The sequence below is a fragment of the Xiphias gladius genome, chromosome 18 (genome assembly GCF_016859285.1).
Source record: "Xiphias gladius isolate SHS-SW01 ecotype Sanya breed wild chromosome 18, ASM1685928v1, whole genome shotgun sequence".
Classification (NCBI taxonomy): domain Eukaryota; kingdom Metazoa; phylum Chordata; class Actinopteri; order Istiophoriformes; family Xiphiidae; genus Xiphias; species Xiphias gladius.
In genome coordinates this window covers 23,904,397-23,918,805 of record NC_053417.1, presented here as the reverse complement: position 1 = coordinate 23,918,805, position 14,409 = coordinate 23,904,397, and the positions used below count along the sequence as shown (strand labels likewise).

At 37.9% G+C, this 14,409-nt stretch overlaps 1 protein-coding gene and 1 long non-coding RNA gene across 7 annotated transcripts; one reads left to right on the top strand and one right to left on the bottom strand.

Annotated features, from left to right (window-relative positions):
* Nucleotides 1-262: 262 nt before the first annotated feature.
* ormdl2 (ORMDL sphingolipid biosynthesis regulator 2) lies at nucleotides 263-7,311 on the bottom strand. Of its 4 annotated transcripts, none has more exons than XM_040152634.1 (6): nucleotides 7,198-7,296; nucleotides 6,708-6,849; nucleotides 5,607-5,780; nucleotides 4,685-4,836; nucleotides 3,737-3,870; nucleotides 263-2,586 (listed from the first exon to the last, which is right to left on the bottom strand). In XM_040152634.1, the coding sequence occupies exons 3-6, from the start codon at nucleotides 5,778-5,780 to the stop codon at nucleotides 2,537-2,539; spliced, it is 510 nt and encodes a 169-aa protein (XP_040008568.1). In that variant the 5' UTR covers nucleotides 6,708-6,849; nucleotides 7,198-7,296; the 3' UTR covers nucleotides 263-2,536. The 4 variants fall into 4 exon arrangements, with proteins under 4 accessions (XP_040008568.1, XP_040008569.1, XP_040008570.1 ...); XM_040152635.1 differs by lacking the exon at nucleotides 7,198-7,296 and adding an exon at nucleotides 6,959-7,090; XM_040152636.1 differs by lacking the exon at nucleotides 6,708-6,849 and having other exon boundaries at nucleotides 7,198-7,311.
* LOC120803771 lies at nucleotides 6,459-14,383 on the top strand. Of its 3 annotated transcripts, none has more exons than XR_005709380.1 (4): nucleotides 6,459-6,528; nucleotides 7,262-7,365; nucleotides 12,861-13,068; nucleotides 13,454-14,383. It is a non-coding gene; the product is annotated as an uncharacterized LOC120803771 (long non-coding RNA). The 3 variants fall into 3 exon arrangements; XR_005709379.1 differs by lacking the exon at nucleotides 6,459-6,528 and adding an exon at nucleotides 7,012-7,126 and having other exon boundaries at nucleotides 7,262-7,357; XR_005709378.1 differs by lacking the exon at nucleotides 6,459-6,528 and adding an exon at nucleotides 7,012-7,126.
* Nucleotides 14,384-14,409: the final 26 nt, after the last annotated feature.

The following is a 14,409-nucleotide window of genomic DNA, read 5'->3' as shown; positions in this document are numbered from 1 at the left end:
AAAAGGTTTTAGTTTTCCAAACATATTGTGTGTACAGCCTTTAGGCTCTAAATGGGCTCAGTGTCAAGACAGCATTCAGATAACATGCATGTACATCATGGTGTTAAGTTCTGACCTCTCTGAAGAGCAGCACGATAACAGTGGTAGTTATTATTCCAGCTTTTTGCTCAGGGAGGAAAAGTTTGGTTCTGTTTGTGTTTCACATATTTCCATTCATTTTAATGGACATGTCCCGAAGTATTTTGAATAAAAAATATATATATTTGAGCTCTGATGTCCATTTATTGGTATCATTGTGTAAGATTATCAGGTCTAGGGCTTAATTGTGTAAGTGTTTGAAGCCAAAAAGCTGATTTTGCCTTTAGCCTTTTTTAAATCAATTCAAATTGTTTGCTTTTTACAAACAATGTCCAAAAAACTGGACAATCAACATGCATTTGATGTACAAATGGTACAAAACATTAAAAATAACGAGCAAGTCTTGCATTTAAGAAGCTGAACAGAAACTTTTGGGCATTTTTTTACTTGATTACCCAGTAATCGTTTCATCACTAGATTGCATGAGAGAGACTGTGGTTAAGTAAATAACCAGTGGAGGGAGGGTGATCATAAACCTGTGGAATTTCCACTTTAAAAACAGCAGAGGGCTGAATTGTGTCAAACACAGCACGTCCAGAAGTTGCCTACGATTATTATTATCACAGTAAATGGTTTGAATCTGCATGTTTGGAAATGAATCACTCAAAGTCAGCATTATGAGTGAGATCTTTTGTATTCTCTGTTACCTAGAATCCCAGGTTAAACTGCATTTTACTTTGAAAACCACTGGTCCCACAAGTGATTTTTCTTGGTTTTCCTCTTTTGGGCCTGTTACATCTTAAATCTTCTGTTAAAATATGAATTTAATTTCTAGAAAGTCTCTGGAAGCTCTACCATCAAAGTAGGTAAAGTAGATATTTCTGACCTCTCATATCTTCACATTACCGCAGACTTGTCCTTTGGTATATCTTTCCATGTAAATCTTAACAGAGGCTGTAAATGATCTGTTTCGAAAGTTAAAATCGAAAACAGATTGATGACTGGCATACATTTGAATGGAATATGCCACACACTGAGTCCTGTGCACTACATGCTCTCAGTTTAACATATTGGATATATCTGGTACCGCTCATCAAGGTTTACTGAGTTGATGTTCAATTAAAAGCAGAACTGGGGAACACTGCAGTGGATTATCTAACTTGCTGTTCAAGAAAGATAGCGTTATCTTAAATCAGACAGCTTTCAGTACATGTTTGAGAAAACAAATTTGTGTTCATCCTCTCCCACACTAGTTTCAGTAAACTGTATCTGATGTTTTGGGGACAGGGTGACATTTAGCTCAACTGCATCCCACCACTGGCCTCTTCAAATTAATGTGCTTGTCCTTGCAGCACTTGAAGGCAAGGAATACCGCAATAACACCGTTGCAAATGATTGTACTCAGTTACACAACATGTTAGATACAGCTGATACACCTAGCAGAATCAGCATGTTTCCAAGGCTCATGCTGGCATATACAACAGTGTAATCACATTCAGACGCTGCTGCATTTCCTGTGTGCTACTTCCCCAAAACACATCACCAACAGGGAAAACTCAAACGTGACCACATTGCATGTGGAAGGGGAGAATCCCTTGCATAGTTGACATTGCACAAACTGTGACAGCCTACCCACCACCATGGTGGCTTCATGTGAAGTGCGTGGAGTTCCCAACTTCTTACAAACTGGCCCAAGACTGATTCTTTTTCTTTAAAATCCCGTAAATAAAAAAAAAAAAAGGGTTTTGCAGATTTCCTACTTGACCATGTGGAATTAAGATAAGACAACCACGTGTGCACACCTTGTAGCTGTCACTGCTCATTTTATAAGCAGGAAAAGATATCCAGTTTTTAAATCAAATCATAATTCTGTGTTTCATAGCAAAACATACACTGCAATGGTTAATGTAGGCGTGTATATACAGGCTAAACGTAAATCCTTCATAGTAAATCAAGAAAAAAAACAAAAAACCTTGCAATTATCATTCAGAACGTGACAATCAGAGACTCACAGTTGTATTGTAACAGAAAAGCTACGCCTGAGAAAGAATAATGAAAAAACATCACATTGGAAAGCAGTGCAGTTCAAATCTTGCTCCTGAAGACGAGCAAAGTGTCTGGCTTTTGTCAAATGTACGTCAGAGATGTCAGTAAGGAAAAAAATTACTTTCAGCAGCGGTGCATTAACTTTTCTTTCAGGCTGCAAGAGGCAGCACAAACTGCAACTTACATATATTACTCCACACAGTCTGTACAGTTACGACAAATCGAACTGGTTCTCTTCTTCTCAAACTCTAAACATAAAATAGTTCAGCAGAAACAAAACTAAAGTCCAGTGTTGGTGGTTAAAATCCAGTGTTCGGTCAGTTCGGTCAGTATTTGTTGATCCCAAATATCCGCACTCCGTGAAACTGAGGCAACTTTGGGAGCAGGACACTAAGGAGAGAGCTGGTGTTGATCAGGAAATGTGTGGGATCATATTTTGTGTAGAAACTGGCAAGAATATACCTGCAGAGGAGAGGAGAAGAATGTAAATACAGCACCAATACATCAGAATTACACAATTATGCTGGAGCGTTCAAACCAAAAACATACATGACAAACACTGCGGATCAAGTATAAAGTCAGTGGTGAAAATACAGTCCACAAGTACGTGACCACCATGGCAAGCAACACCTCAGAGGTCGAGATTTTATTCTGCAGTGTTTTTGGTCTGCACGATAAACATTTAGCTTTGTATCACTTTCTGTGGCAGCTCTCTGAATTTACTGGTGACTTTAAGAATGGCGGCAGAAGGTCTCAAGGAATAAAAAGTCACATTAGTATTTATCACAAAACCATCTTTTCACCACATCTTTCATTAAGTCCATCAGTTTAGTCTTCCTGCACTCAGCTGCTCTGGTAGTGCACCGGAGCTGATTGTGGCGGAAGTGTGCAGATTAAACAAGCCTTTTACGGTTAACACTGCGCAATTAACTGGCATATTTATTTCACTCAGCAGTTCAACACTTTAAGAAAGAATCAGGTATAATTGCAACAATACAACTACACTGGTTGCTCCGTGAGGCTGTACTAAGTGCTAATGGTAGCACTTGAACGTGATCACAAAAACAATGTTAACACGCTGATGTTCAGTGGGTAAAATTTTAACCATCTTTATCATTTTAGTTTAGCGTGTTAGCCTGCTAACATTTGGTAAGTAGCCTGCTAACATTTGGTAAGTAGCACCACACAACACACAACCGAAGTCGATGGGACTGGCATTAGTTTGGCACGTTTCTGGTCAAAAATCAAAATACTGAAGGAATCAAAAATTTGACCTGATGATGGTGCAAAGTCATCAAGAAGTGAAAAGTTTGACCTGCTGCGGCGTTACAGCAAAAGTCAGGGTATCACCGAAGTCGTTAAGATTTATCCTCTGGGAAAACCATGATGAAATGTACGAAATGTCATGTCAATCCATCCAACAGTTGCTGTGATATTTCAGTCTGGGCCAAAGCGGTGGACAGACTGAGCCACACCACTAGCATGGCTAAAATCGGCCATTCATTAGCAGACTGGTAAAAGACATCAGTTGCTCAGGCGACTGTTCGCCAAACCCTTCCCGAACGGCGATTGCTCAATCATAGTTTAGAAGTCGTCAGCAAGCACAACATACCTGTCAGGCTTTTGGTTTCTCCACATTTTGCAGTGGCGTTCATGGGGCTGTAGTTGGACAGATACTCGTTATCTAAAGAATTTAGAGGGTGTTGCCTTTTTCTTTTCTTTTTGTCTTCTCCAAGAACACAAACACTAGAGCAAAGGCGTAAAGACGAGAGTAAACAGTGTGTTTGTCTGTTCTAACGTAAGCTGCAAACGTTAGCAACGCTCAGCTAACTAGCTTACTAACTACAGCAGTAATGCTGACATGGCGTTACTTCCAGGACCAAGGAAGATTTCATATTACCTTACAACTAAACAGGGTTATGCAAGACTTAAGTTAGTCTGATCTTACATTTTCCCTTATCATTCTTACGTATAATACCGGGACTGCTAGTTCTACACTGCAATGCAAAAACAATGCAGTTACTTTAGCTACATTTCTTCAGCTGGTGAAGATGCTGACATTTTTCCTGGGACATGCAGCCTTTGTACAATATATTGAACTGTATGAAACCATCAGGTTAATATTTAAGGTTCCTTTAAAGGATTTTTGTCTTAAAATGAGTCAGCTAAAAACATGAAATAGTCAGCCCGAGACAGCATTTTCAACCAAGTCGTTTGGCTAATGTTAGCTTAATAAGCTAGCAACAGGTGATCAAATCTGCTAGCAACAGCTGTGGACAGATTGTTTCAAAAATGACTAAAAATTTTAAATTTTCAATTAACTGAGCTGTGTGAGAATGGAAAACTTGACCTGTCACTTAGCCTAAAATTGTTGATGGTCTAAAAAGAGGGCCAGAAGATTACCGTCAAACCTGAACATCAAGTGAGTCAAGAAAGACCCATTCCAGCCAACTGCTCACATATTTATCTACATGCCAATTTCACCATCATAATCAAAGAGAAACTACAAACTTCCCAGCACTGCAGCTGACCTGTAAATATTAACACCAAAACCACTTACAGAACGATTGGTGAGATAGTGAGGAATTTCCGCGAAGATGTGAATTGGACACCGTAGTCCATCTGTTCCCAGTGTGTGAGCAGACGAGCTTTCCCTTGGTCCGGTGTCTCAAAGGGAGTGCCCTTCACTGTGTGTAGAAACAGGTACATCACCTGCCGAGGAGAAACCACACAAACACTTTTAAGCCACAAAGACAGGTTTTCCTCCAGCCCGTACTTTTCAAGAAGCAGTCCTCCTCAGAAGTTCACCTGAATCATGAGCTGTCTCGATGACCTGCTCCAACCAACAGGATGGAGGATTTTTACCCAAATTATCTGTATCAACAGCTACAAAGACACTGCATTTACTGTATGTATTGGTTTGCGACATACTTAAAAGGTTCATAGAAATAGCTGCAGCAATTCAATAAATCAAACAAAGAACAAAGTATTTCACATAAATTTACTGCAGTCACTAATCAACATCAACAACAGAACACACTAATAACATATGAAACTAAATTTTTCTCAGTTTTTTTTTCATGGCTTCTTAGATAAGAAAGCAGAGCTGGGTGCTGATCTACAGCTGATCATTTTAATAATGTAGTTGGCAAATGTGACTTGAAAAAAGTGAAAGTCAAGTCAAAGCATTGGTGATGAATTTAAAAAAAAAAAAAAAAAAAACAGGAATTAAATTTTTTTGGCTTATCCTGTAACTCATCACACTTGATGCAAAAATCATGTAAAAATCCCCAAATTACAGGAATAGTTTAACAGTATGGGAAATATGCTTGTTTCTTAATGTAAGAAGAGGAGAGTCCACATCATTGTAGTCTGTCCAGCTTTAGAGTCAGGGCTGACTAACTCTAAAAACAAATTTCGGCGGCGGCAGTGTACTTGTTATTCAGTGCAGTTGCTCGGGATTTTACATAAGTTTAACTGACCAGGTTGTGGATGACGTTGGTAAGGGTCCAGACGAGCGGCACCGTGAAGAAAGGTATGCTGAGCAGGACGACATGCAACACAACGGTCAGGAGCAGGTAGGTGAGCCAAATCCCCCTGCTGTTCATCACCCGCGTGTTGGGGTTCACCTCGCTGTGAGCTACGCCCACATTCATCTTCAATACAGAGAGAGACAATATGTAAGAATCGGTATGAGTCATTCTCCCACATATTACCTTTGTAAGTCCCAAAAAAAAAAAAAAAAAGCCAAACACAATTTACTAAAGCCCAAGTTAATGTCATCCAATGTCTTGTTTTGTCGTTCCACAGTCATTCAATTTACTACCACATTACACCAAGAAAAGCAGCAAATCCTCACAGTTAAGAAGGTGGAAGTAGAGAATATTTGGCATTCTTATTTAAAAACTGAATGAAACGATTCATCGATAATTAATCAATAGTCTGTTATTTTCTGTCAATCGACCAATCAAGTAATTGTGTGACTCTAGAGGAAAGACTAAGCGATTAATCTATTATCAAATTGGGTGTAGATTAATGTTATGTCTATTCATCTATTAATGGATCAATCATTTAAGATTTGTTAGACAAAAAAAAATTGTAAATAATTAATTGATTAATGGATCCTTTTATAAAAATGAAAAATAATGTTGGAAAATTCTTCCGATAAAGCTCACTTTTGTGTCGCTTGTCGACGTTTGGTTTCAAGTGAGTAATGGGCTCACTGTTGCTCCTCGTGGCCGTTTGGGCAAAAAAAACCCCAAACAGACAAACAAAAACAAGCAAACAAACAAAACAAAAACATCCACTACAACTGCACTTCTCACCAGCCGTCAAGTACCAGCACGGCCTCTGACCTCAGGAGGCAGCAATGAGCCCATTTACGGCTTAGTGCACCACAATGAGGTAAAGAAGAAGAGATAACTCACTCGGGGAAGTCACACTAAGGGGACTGCTCGATTGGAAGCTGGATTCAAAGTTGTTTTTTTTTTTTTTTTTCAGTTTTGCAAAAAAAAAAAAAAACTTTAACAATGAGCATTAACCGGTTTGTTTTTTAAAAATGTATGTTTGGTTAACTTCCCCACCTTTGTTTAAGTGTAGCACACGGCTGCCTCCCGACTCTTTTCTATGGGAGCTTTTGACTCCGCCCGCCTGAACTGTTCTGGCTGATAAAACAAGCGCTTCCTCTCACATCACTCTGCGACATCTATCCGCAACATTCAGACACTGGCCAGACCAAAAAAGAAAAAAAAAAACAATTAAGAAGTAGAATTAACGTTTAATTGTGATATATTCTACTATGACATGACAATAACTGTTCACAAAATGCCCAAACCTTTTAACTTTTAGCCTAACAGTTAACGTTTGGTAACATAACGTTCGCCAGCTAGCTAACAATTGCTATCCACAGGTTGACACGCTAACATTAGTTCAAAGTTAATCTTGGTGTAACGACTGCAGACGACAAGTTAATACTGAGGGGGTTAAAAGCTCCTGTTAAACTGTGAGTGACTAGTCTGACCCATGCGGCATTTAGCGGTTTAAAACTTTACAGTTCAACGGAGCAAACTTTACCTTCCTGCGTAGTCGTAGCTAACCAGGAAATTCCTTGTTTTTTCTTTAACCCCGCCTTCTTTAGGTTCGGGCTGGTTCCTCTGCTGCAGCGGACATCTGTCCAAAAAAAAAAAAAAAAAAAAACCTCCAGTCTGTGTCCTCCTGTCCTGAACAACGACAGGTAAGCAGGTGAGCGAGTAAAACGTCATTTAGTGTTTGCAAAGAGCAGTTTGTCCTCTAAGAATTTCCCCGGATGCCCCACTAGATGTGAGCAATATTATAATATCACTGTCAATTCCCATACTGCAACTAAATATCAGCACAATTCCAGGTTGCATAGGGATAAATGCTTTGACTTTGCTTTTGAGGTTTCACAGCTTTTACCTATTTTATATGGTATTAATGCCTCTATATTCTAAAGACAAATAACCACCAAATTATTTTTTAGAAACAGTGGTGGAATGTTTCTAAGTAAATTTACTCAAGTCATGACCTCCCAAGGGGCCCCAGGGAAAAAAAAAAACCCACTATACATTACTGTTTCATTATTTCCCCAGGCATCCAGAAACCAACTGGCACTCTAGAGCCGAAACGATTAGTTGATTAACTGATCTGGACTGACAGAAAATTAGATGGCAACCGTTTTGACAAATGATTAATTCTTTAAGTCATTTTTAAGCAAAAAAGCTAAAGATCAACCGGTACCTGCTTCTTAAATTTGAATATGTGCTAGTTTCTAGGGAAAAATAATGGGCATTTTTCACTATTTTCTGACATTTTATTGGGTGAACAATAAATCGATTATTAAAGAAAATAACTGTCAAATGTATTGATACTGTACATCATCGTCTGTTGCAGCCTTACAGTACTTCTATGACGGAATAATACTGCCTTGCCCGAGGTTTTCTGTGTGTTAATTCCTTGACACATAGAAAAACGTAGTTTGATAAAAACACAATTTCATAACAAAGGGGCTCAATACAAAATAAAACAATTGAGGTCCTAGAACTAGATTTTGGCACAGAGTCCCTCTAGAAGCCCGGCGCCACACAATGTAGGATGGAGTTTCTCTTTGATGGTAGATGATATTGTACGTCAGTGGCTCAAATTTCCTGACAAATTTGTGATTAATAAAAATTATGTAGACACAAATGATATGGAGTAAACCTGGGGCTTTCGGGGCCCCTGGACAATTGCCAGCTTTGCCTGGTCGGTAATCCAGTTTTGACTCAAGTAATGTACTTAAATACAATTTTGAGGTACTTATATGAGTATTTCCTTATCATTCTACTTTATACGATGTAAAAAAAGAAAGCTTGAGAAAAATCAAATTTTCAAGGCAACAAACTTCAGTTAAATTTTTAGTTTGGCAGTTTAACTTAAGTTTAGGTCTTGAGTTTATCCAACTTAGAATTTTTACTTCTGAAAACTTATTACAGGTTGGAGTAACTTGTTATTATACACGAACGCAACTCAAAATTTTTACTTTGGTTAATTTACTCTTAGTTTAAGTGACTCAAATCTGTATGGGTACCCCCTGGAGTTTCCATTTTATAAATGAGCATGGATTTTTAAAAAAACCTTATATCAGTAATTATTTTGTGTCTAGCCTTATCATTATCCTTCACAATAGCTTTAGGTGTTTTGTTAGTACAGCTCAAGGACTTTGTTCTTCAATATCACCCATATGGCTTAAGTGCATTACATAATAAGGTTCAAGGAAGTGACTGAATTACATATCTATGGTCGTCACGGTTTGTGTTGTTTAGTTTTGACCAGAGAAGACCACCTGACACCTCGGAGAACCAGTTATAAAAAGACACATAACAGTTTTTAACCTTATTGCAATCCATGCTGGGAAGTATATGCGACTAAGCTAACAATGTTTCTAAATAATTTAAATCAAATGTGTTAAGTAAACAGTACATCGGACATTTTGTCAACTGAAATTATGATCATTACTTCTTAAAGTGATAATTAAAAAATTAAAACTTGTATCTGACATACACAAGTTTGCAAAACTTGCTCTATCTGTAATCAATCACAGATTAAGTTTATAAGATATCAGGACTCCCTCACTTTAGTTGAAATAAGAGACTAGCTTCATTTGTTGGGACAATTTCAATTTTAACTTTAAATGCTGATCATTTAAGCTTCTAAGGCTTAACAATCTCTAATTGTTTATTCCAAAGAATATAAATTCCAACAATGTACTTCTACGATTCACAGACAAATATTGTACTTTTTACTGCACTACATTTATTTGATAACTTTATTTACTAGTTTCTTTGCTGATTTAGATTAATGATACTAAATATATTCAACAAATAAATTATGATGTATTGTTATAGGTTAAGATAAGAATATTTGTCGCTACCCAGCAATGTATAAATTAATTAAAAGTAGACCCACCTTTAACTGCTGCAACATTAAAGCGGTGTACACATCAATGGATCAGTAAGCATAATCCTTAAATATATTATTCTTTATCAAGTCATTCTGCATAATGAGTACTTTTACTTTTAGTACTTTAAGTATGTAAAAGTTTTAATCCATAACTTGTACTGGTAACTAAATTGTGGCATTGCTACTTTTACTGATGTAAACATCCAGGTATTTCTTCCACCACTGTTTACGCATGTGATGAAAGGGTATTTTAGATGTTCACAACTGTCACCTTTTAATACTATAAAACTTAACCATAAAACTTAACATAGTGTCAACAACCCACGGGTTGGCAAACTGGCAAACTGGTTGGTTTAAAAGTGGTGTGAAACCACTGTTGGAAAGTACTTAAAATATATGTCTGGTGGTATTCTGTAGTTTTCGTATTTGTATGTCAACTATTGTCTGTGTATCCCAAAGCATTTCTGTGTCACAGTGTTCCATTGTTGTTCAAAACGTTTACTGGGTGACAAGTTCCTTCATTGAAATAAAGGTGGGCTTTTGCATTTATTTTGAGTCATTCCCATGTAAATGGTCTTGCTGCTGGAAATATTCACTAAAGCCCCAAACCCCCACATTGGAAAATAGCCCTGAACAATTGCACTATTGAATCATGTTTATGCTACTTTATCCCACTGCTCAAAGCTGGATTATCGGGCAAATGGGCAACTGCCCATATGCCTCAGACTCCGAAAGGGCCCTAAGGCCCCAGCCCCAGGTCTGCTGGTTTTAATAATTTGATTATTTGTGAATTTTTTAGGGAATTTGTACCACCACAATACAAAATCAGCTAAGATGGTTCCTACATTATTTGCTAATTTTGTTTCCATGTCTTGTAGAGTATGTTTTTGCCCCAGGGCCCCCTAACAGGCTCATCCGGCCCTGCCTCTACTCCGCTACAATTCAGAGGCAAATATTGAATTTTTCCTCTGCTACATTTATCACCTGTAGATACTCCATACTATGCAGATCAAGTTTTTATAAATAGAAAATTTGATCAGTGTATAAAATATGATACATTTTACCACCCAGCAGTATATAAAATTTTTAAAATCGACCAGCTACAACATCAATACACCTGTAAAAATAATCAAATAATATACAGTATATAATAATATAACACTCTGAAAAGGGGCAGTCTTCATAATGAGTACTTTTAATACTTTCAGTACATTTTGCTCAAAGTACTTTTATTTAAGTACAAATGTCAATGACTTGTACTGCAGATTGTGACCGCACAATCCATAATAATTGATACCCACCATGTACCTTAGTTTTTTTTCTACACATATATATATATCATCAGGATAACTGTACATGCAGAAGGACTAGTAAGGGAATCTAACATTAATTTGTCCAGTGATAAATACCTGAGAGATCAACACATTTCATCATATTGACTCAACAATCCTGTTAATCCAGTATTGTCATAAAGCAGAACTGTTCCCTGATTTATACTACTGCACAAAATGGACTAATAGAAACAGAGGGTGCAGATGAAATTTTGGTGGTTTACACTTGACCCTTAGACTGAATGTTATGTTTGTGCATCAGGAAACCGCGGGTTTTTACCCTGAGTGGCTCAAAGCCATTTATACTTGAACAACACGGTTCATAATTGATATAAAAAGAGTGTGGAACCAATTTGTTGCAGTGTTGATCATTATTGTGGAGCTCGCAAACAAAATGACGTTGGTTGCTCTACTAGCCTTTGAGTAAACTCATCCTAAAGTTAAATATGTGGTACGTTTTTCTTCTTTAAAAGCTGAAACAAAGAGCAAACAGTGAAAATCTACAGACCCCTTTGATCGCCCTGCAGTAGCATCACTGAACTGTGTTTACTCTAAGATGAAATCTGACTAAAGAGCGGTAACTGTTGAATGAAACAGTAAACTCATGCGTGGAAATTCATTCTTGAATTAAATGTAAGACAGGAATTTTGACTGGACAGGATGAATGACTAATGCAAGGGGAATGAAAACAAAAACACAAACTGCTGAGAAAATTGCTTCCCGTTAGCATGAGCAGTGTGTAAACAATTTAAATAAGGAAGTGATGTGAAATTCACAGTAGTAATGACAAATGGATTACATGTGTGGGACGCCCTGAGGAACTTAGGCTTGCTGAGTCTGTCATTTCTTGAAACATCATTTTAATATAGGCATTTTATATTTATATTACAGGACTGTGTAAACATTTTAGGCACTTGGGAAAAAATGCTGTAAAGTGAGTGTGCTTACAAAAATAATGTCATGAATAGTTTTTATTAACTTCAAACAGAGTGCAGTAAAACCGAAAAAACCTAAACCAAATCCCTATTTGGTGTGATCACACTTTTCCTTTAAAAAAGGATCAGTTCTCCTAGTGGCACTTGTGCATGGTTTTTCAAGGTACTTGGCAGGTAAGTTGTTCCAAGCATCTTGGAGAACGTGCCACAGTTCTCCGGTGGATTTAGGCTGTCTCGGTGTCTTCTGTCTCTTCATGTGATCCCACACTGACTCCATGGTGCTCTGTGGGGGGCAAGACCATATGTTACAGGACTCCTTGTTCTACTTGTCTCTGAAGGTATTGCTCCTGTACTTTCAACGTAGAGTTGTTCCATTTATTTCCTTCTGTTTGTGCATTTTATTACCTTCGTGAAGGAGGTTATGTTTTCACCTGTGGCTGTTTGTTGGTTTGTTTGTTTGTCAGCAGTATTACGCAAAACCTACTGAACAAATTTTTGGTGGAGGGATGGGCCATGGGCCAAGGAAGAACCCATTAAATTTAGGACAGATCTGGATCATTTACTGTGAATTTGAATTTTATTTTCTGAAGTCTTGTGTATGTTGTTTGACACTGGACTTGGTGGAGGTCTGCGCTCCCTGAGCGTACTTCTAGTTTTATCATATCCTTATTCTCTTACCTTTCTTGCAAAGCACTTTGGAAAATCAGTGTTTAGATAGGGGCTAAATAAATACTTTCCTGTCTACTGTGAGGGCCATGACACATAGGCTGACACTTCATCAGCAGATGTAAACAGTAAACTCTGGAGTGGTTATTTTCAAAGACAGGATTCCTGTGGCGGAATATGATTTAGAAGTTAAATTAATTCTGGAAATTAAGTCACTCAGAGAACAAACTTCCTTGTTGAGTAATCCCGTACCTTTACACTGACCTCACTGCTACTTCCTCTTCCCCTTCAAACGTGACATCTTCCTTTTTTCTCTCTCTCTCTCTTTGAATTACTACTATACTAGTGTTGCATCATCAGAGTGTGATGAAACTCAAGTGAGCGCATCTGCGATAATAGACACACTGACTGGGAGGAAGTATGCTGGAAGTTGTGGATCTTTGAAGAGCAGCAGGAGTGTTTTAGGAATGCACAGCTTCCTCCTTATCTCAGCACATTTGTCTGGGTGTTGTTTTGGAAATTCATTCAAAGAAAAGAGGAGTTTGTCAGTACAGGTAACTTCATAACTTTCCTCAATATGTAATTATTTATCGTGATTGTTTTCTCTGGAAGGAACAGTCACCATAAATAGAAAATGCTATGACATCAGTAATGAACAACAAGTGTGTGATTGGTGATTGTTTATTATGAACATTATATCTGTTATACATAAAAAATAAGAGATAAATACACAAAAAAATTGATTTCAATAAATATTAATAAATAGATACAATAAATAAAGTGTGAATAAAAAATATGTTAGACAGTAATCCCATTGGAAATACATGCGTACATGGCAGAAACAGTGGAAACACTGTTGTATCTACATGGTCAGCCACTGAATGTCGTACCAGATGCTTTGATCACTGATAAAATACAGGATGCTTGTATAATTCACAGCTGCATGTCAGCGAACTCTGAAACATTTGGTCGTCTACATGCATTTCTGAGCCGAGCCTTCTGTGTGATGAGCCGGATCCCCGACAGCAAAGACACGAGCGGTGATGATGGAGAAGGAGAAGAGTCTGTCCAGGGTGTATTTGCACAGCAAATCCTCCTGCCACCGAGGAATGTGCTGAGCCTCCCCTTTACTGGTGTGGGACTTCTGTGGAATCGGAAAAGACATCAAACATGAATAAAATCTTATCTTATGAGCCATGGGCCAACAAAGTTTCATGCTAAAACACACCCTTCACCGCGCAGACTCCTCGTAAAATTGAACCTGATCTTACCTTCTCGGGATCCACCACTCCCCTCGACTTCACACATGTGCTCATGTCTTTGTGCAGTTTCTGCATCGCCGGCTTCACTTTGTTGGCAAACTTTGAGCAGCTTTGAAATCCAGCAATCCTCTCCACTGCAGAGTTGTAGCTCGAGAGGACACTGACAATTTTCCTGATACATGGCTGAGGAAGGAGAGAGGAACTTTAAAATTATGAACTCATTTTAGGTTGCAGCCTGTTGTATGCATATACCAAATTTATTTCTACTGATGTAATAGGCGTACACGGACATTAAGGAGCATTAATGGCATTTCATGTATGTATTGTTAGTGTTTGTTGCTTACCACAGACTCATTTCTGAGTGTCTCAGGATCACACATATCTCTGGACTCCATCCAAACCAGTGGGGTGGAGAAATTTATAACATCTTCGGATCCGTTTCGTGCCTACAGAACATTTGAGACAAAGGCACATGCTCAGTACACTTCTTTATATAAAATTATAAGGATATAAAGCCAAATGCTGGTATATACAAATTTTTAGACAATATTCCTAATAAAGCCAGTGCACATCTATCAACAAAAAGATCAAATCATAATTGGTGTGGCCGAAAAATTTTCCAGATGGAGTATG

Coding starts and splice junctions, on each gene's coding strand:
- ormdl2 (XM_040152636.1), bottom strand. CDS start 5,780: ATGAATGTGGGCGTAGCTCACAGCGAGGTGAACCCCAACACGCGGGTG. Junction 4,837..5,606: donor CCAACGTCATCCACAACCTG/GTCAGTTAAACT, acceptor TCTCCTCGGCAG/GTGATGTACCTGTTTCTACA. Junction 3,871..4,684: donor ACTATCTCACCAATCGTTCT/GTAAGTGGTTTT, acceptor CCTTTGCTCTAG/TGTTTGTGTTCTTGGAGAAG.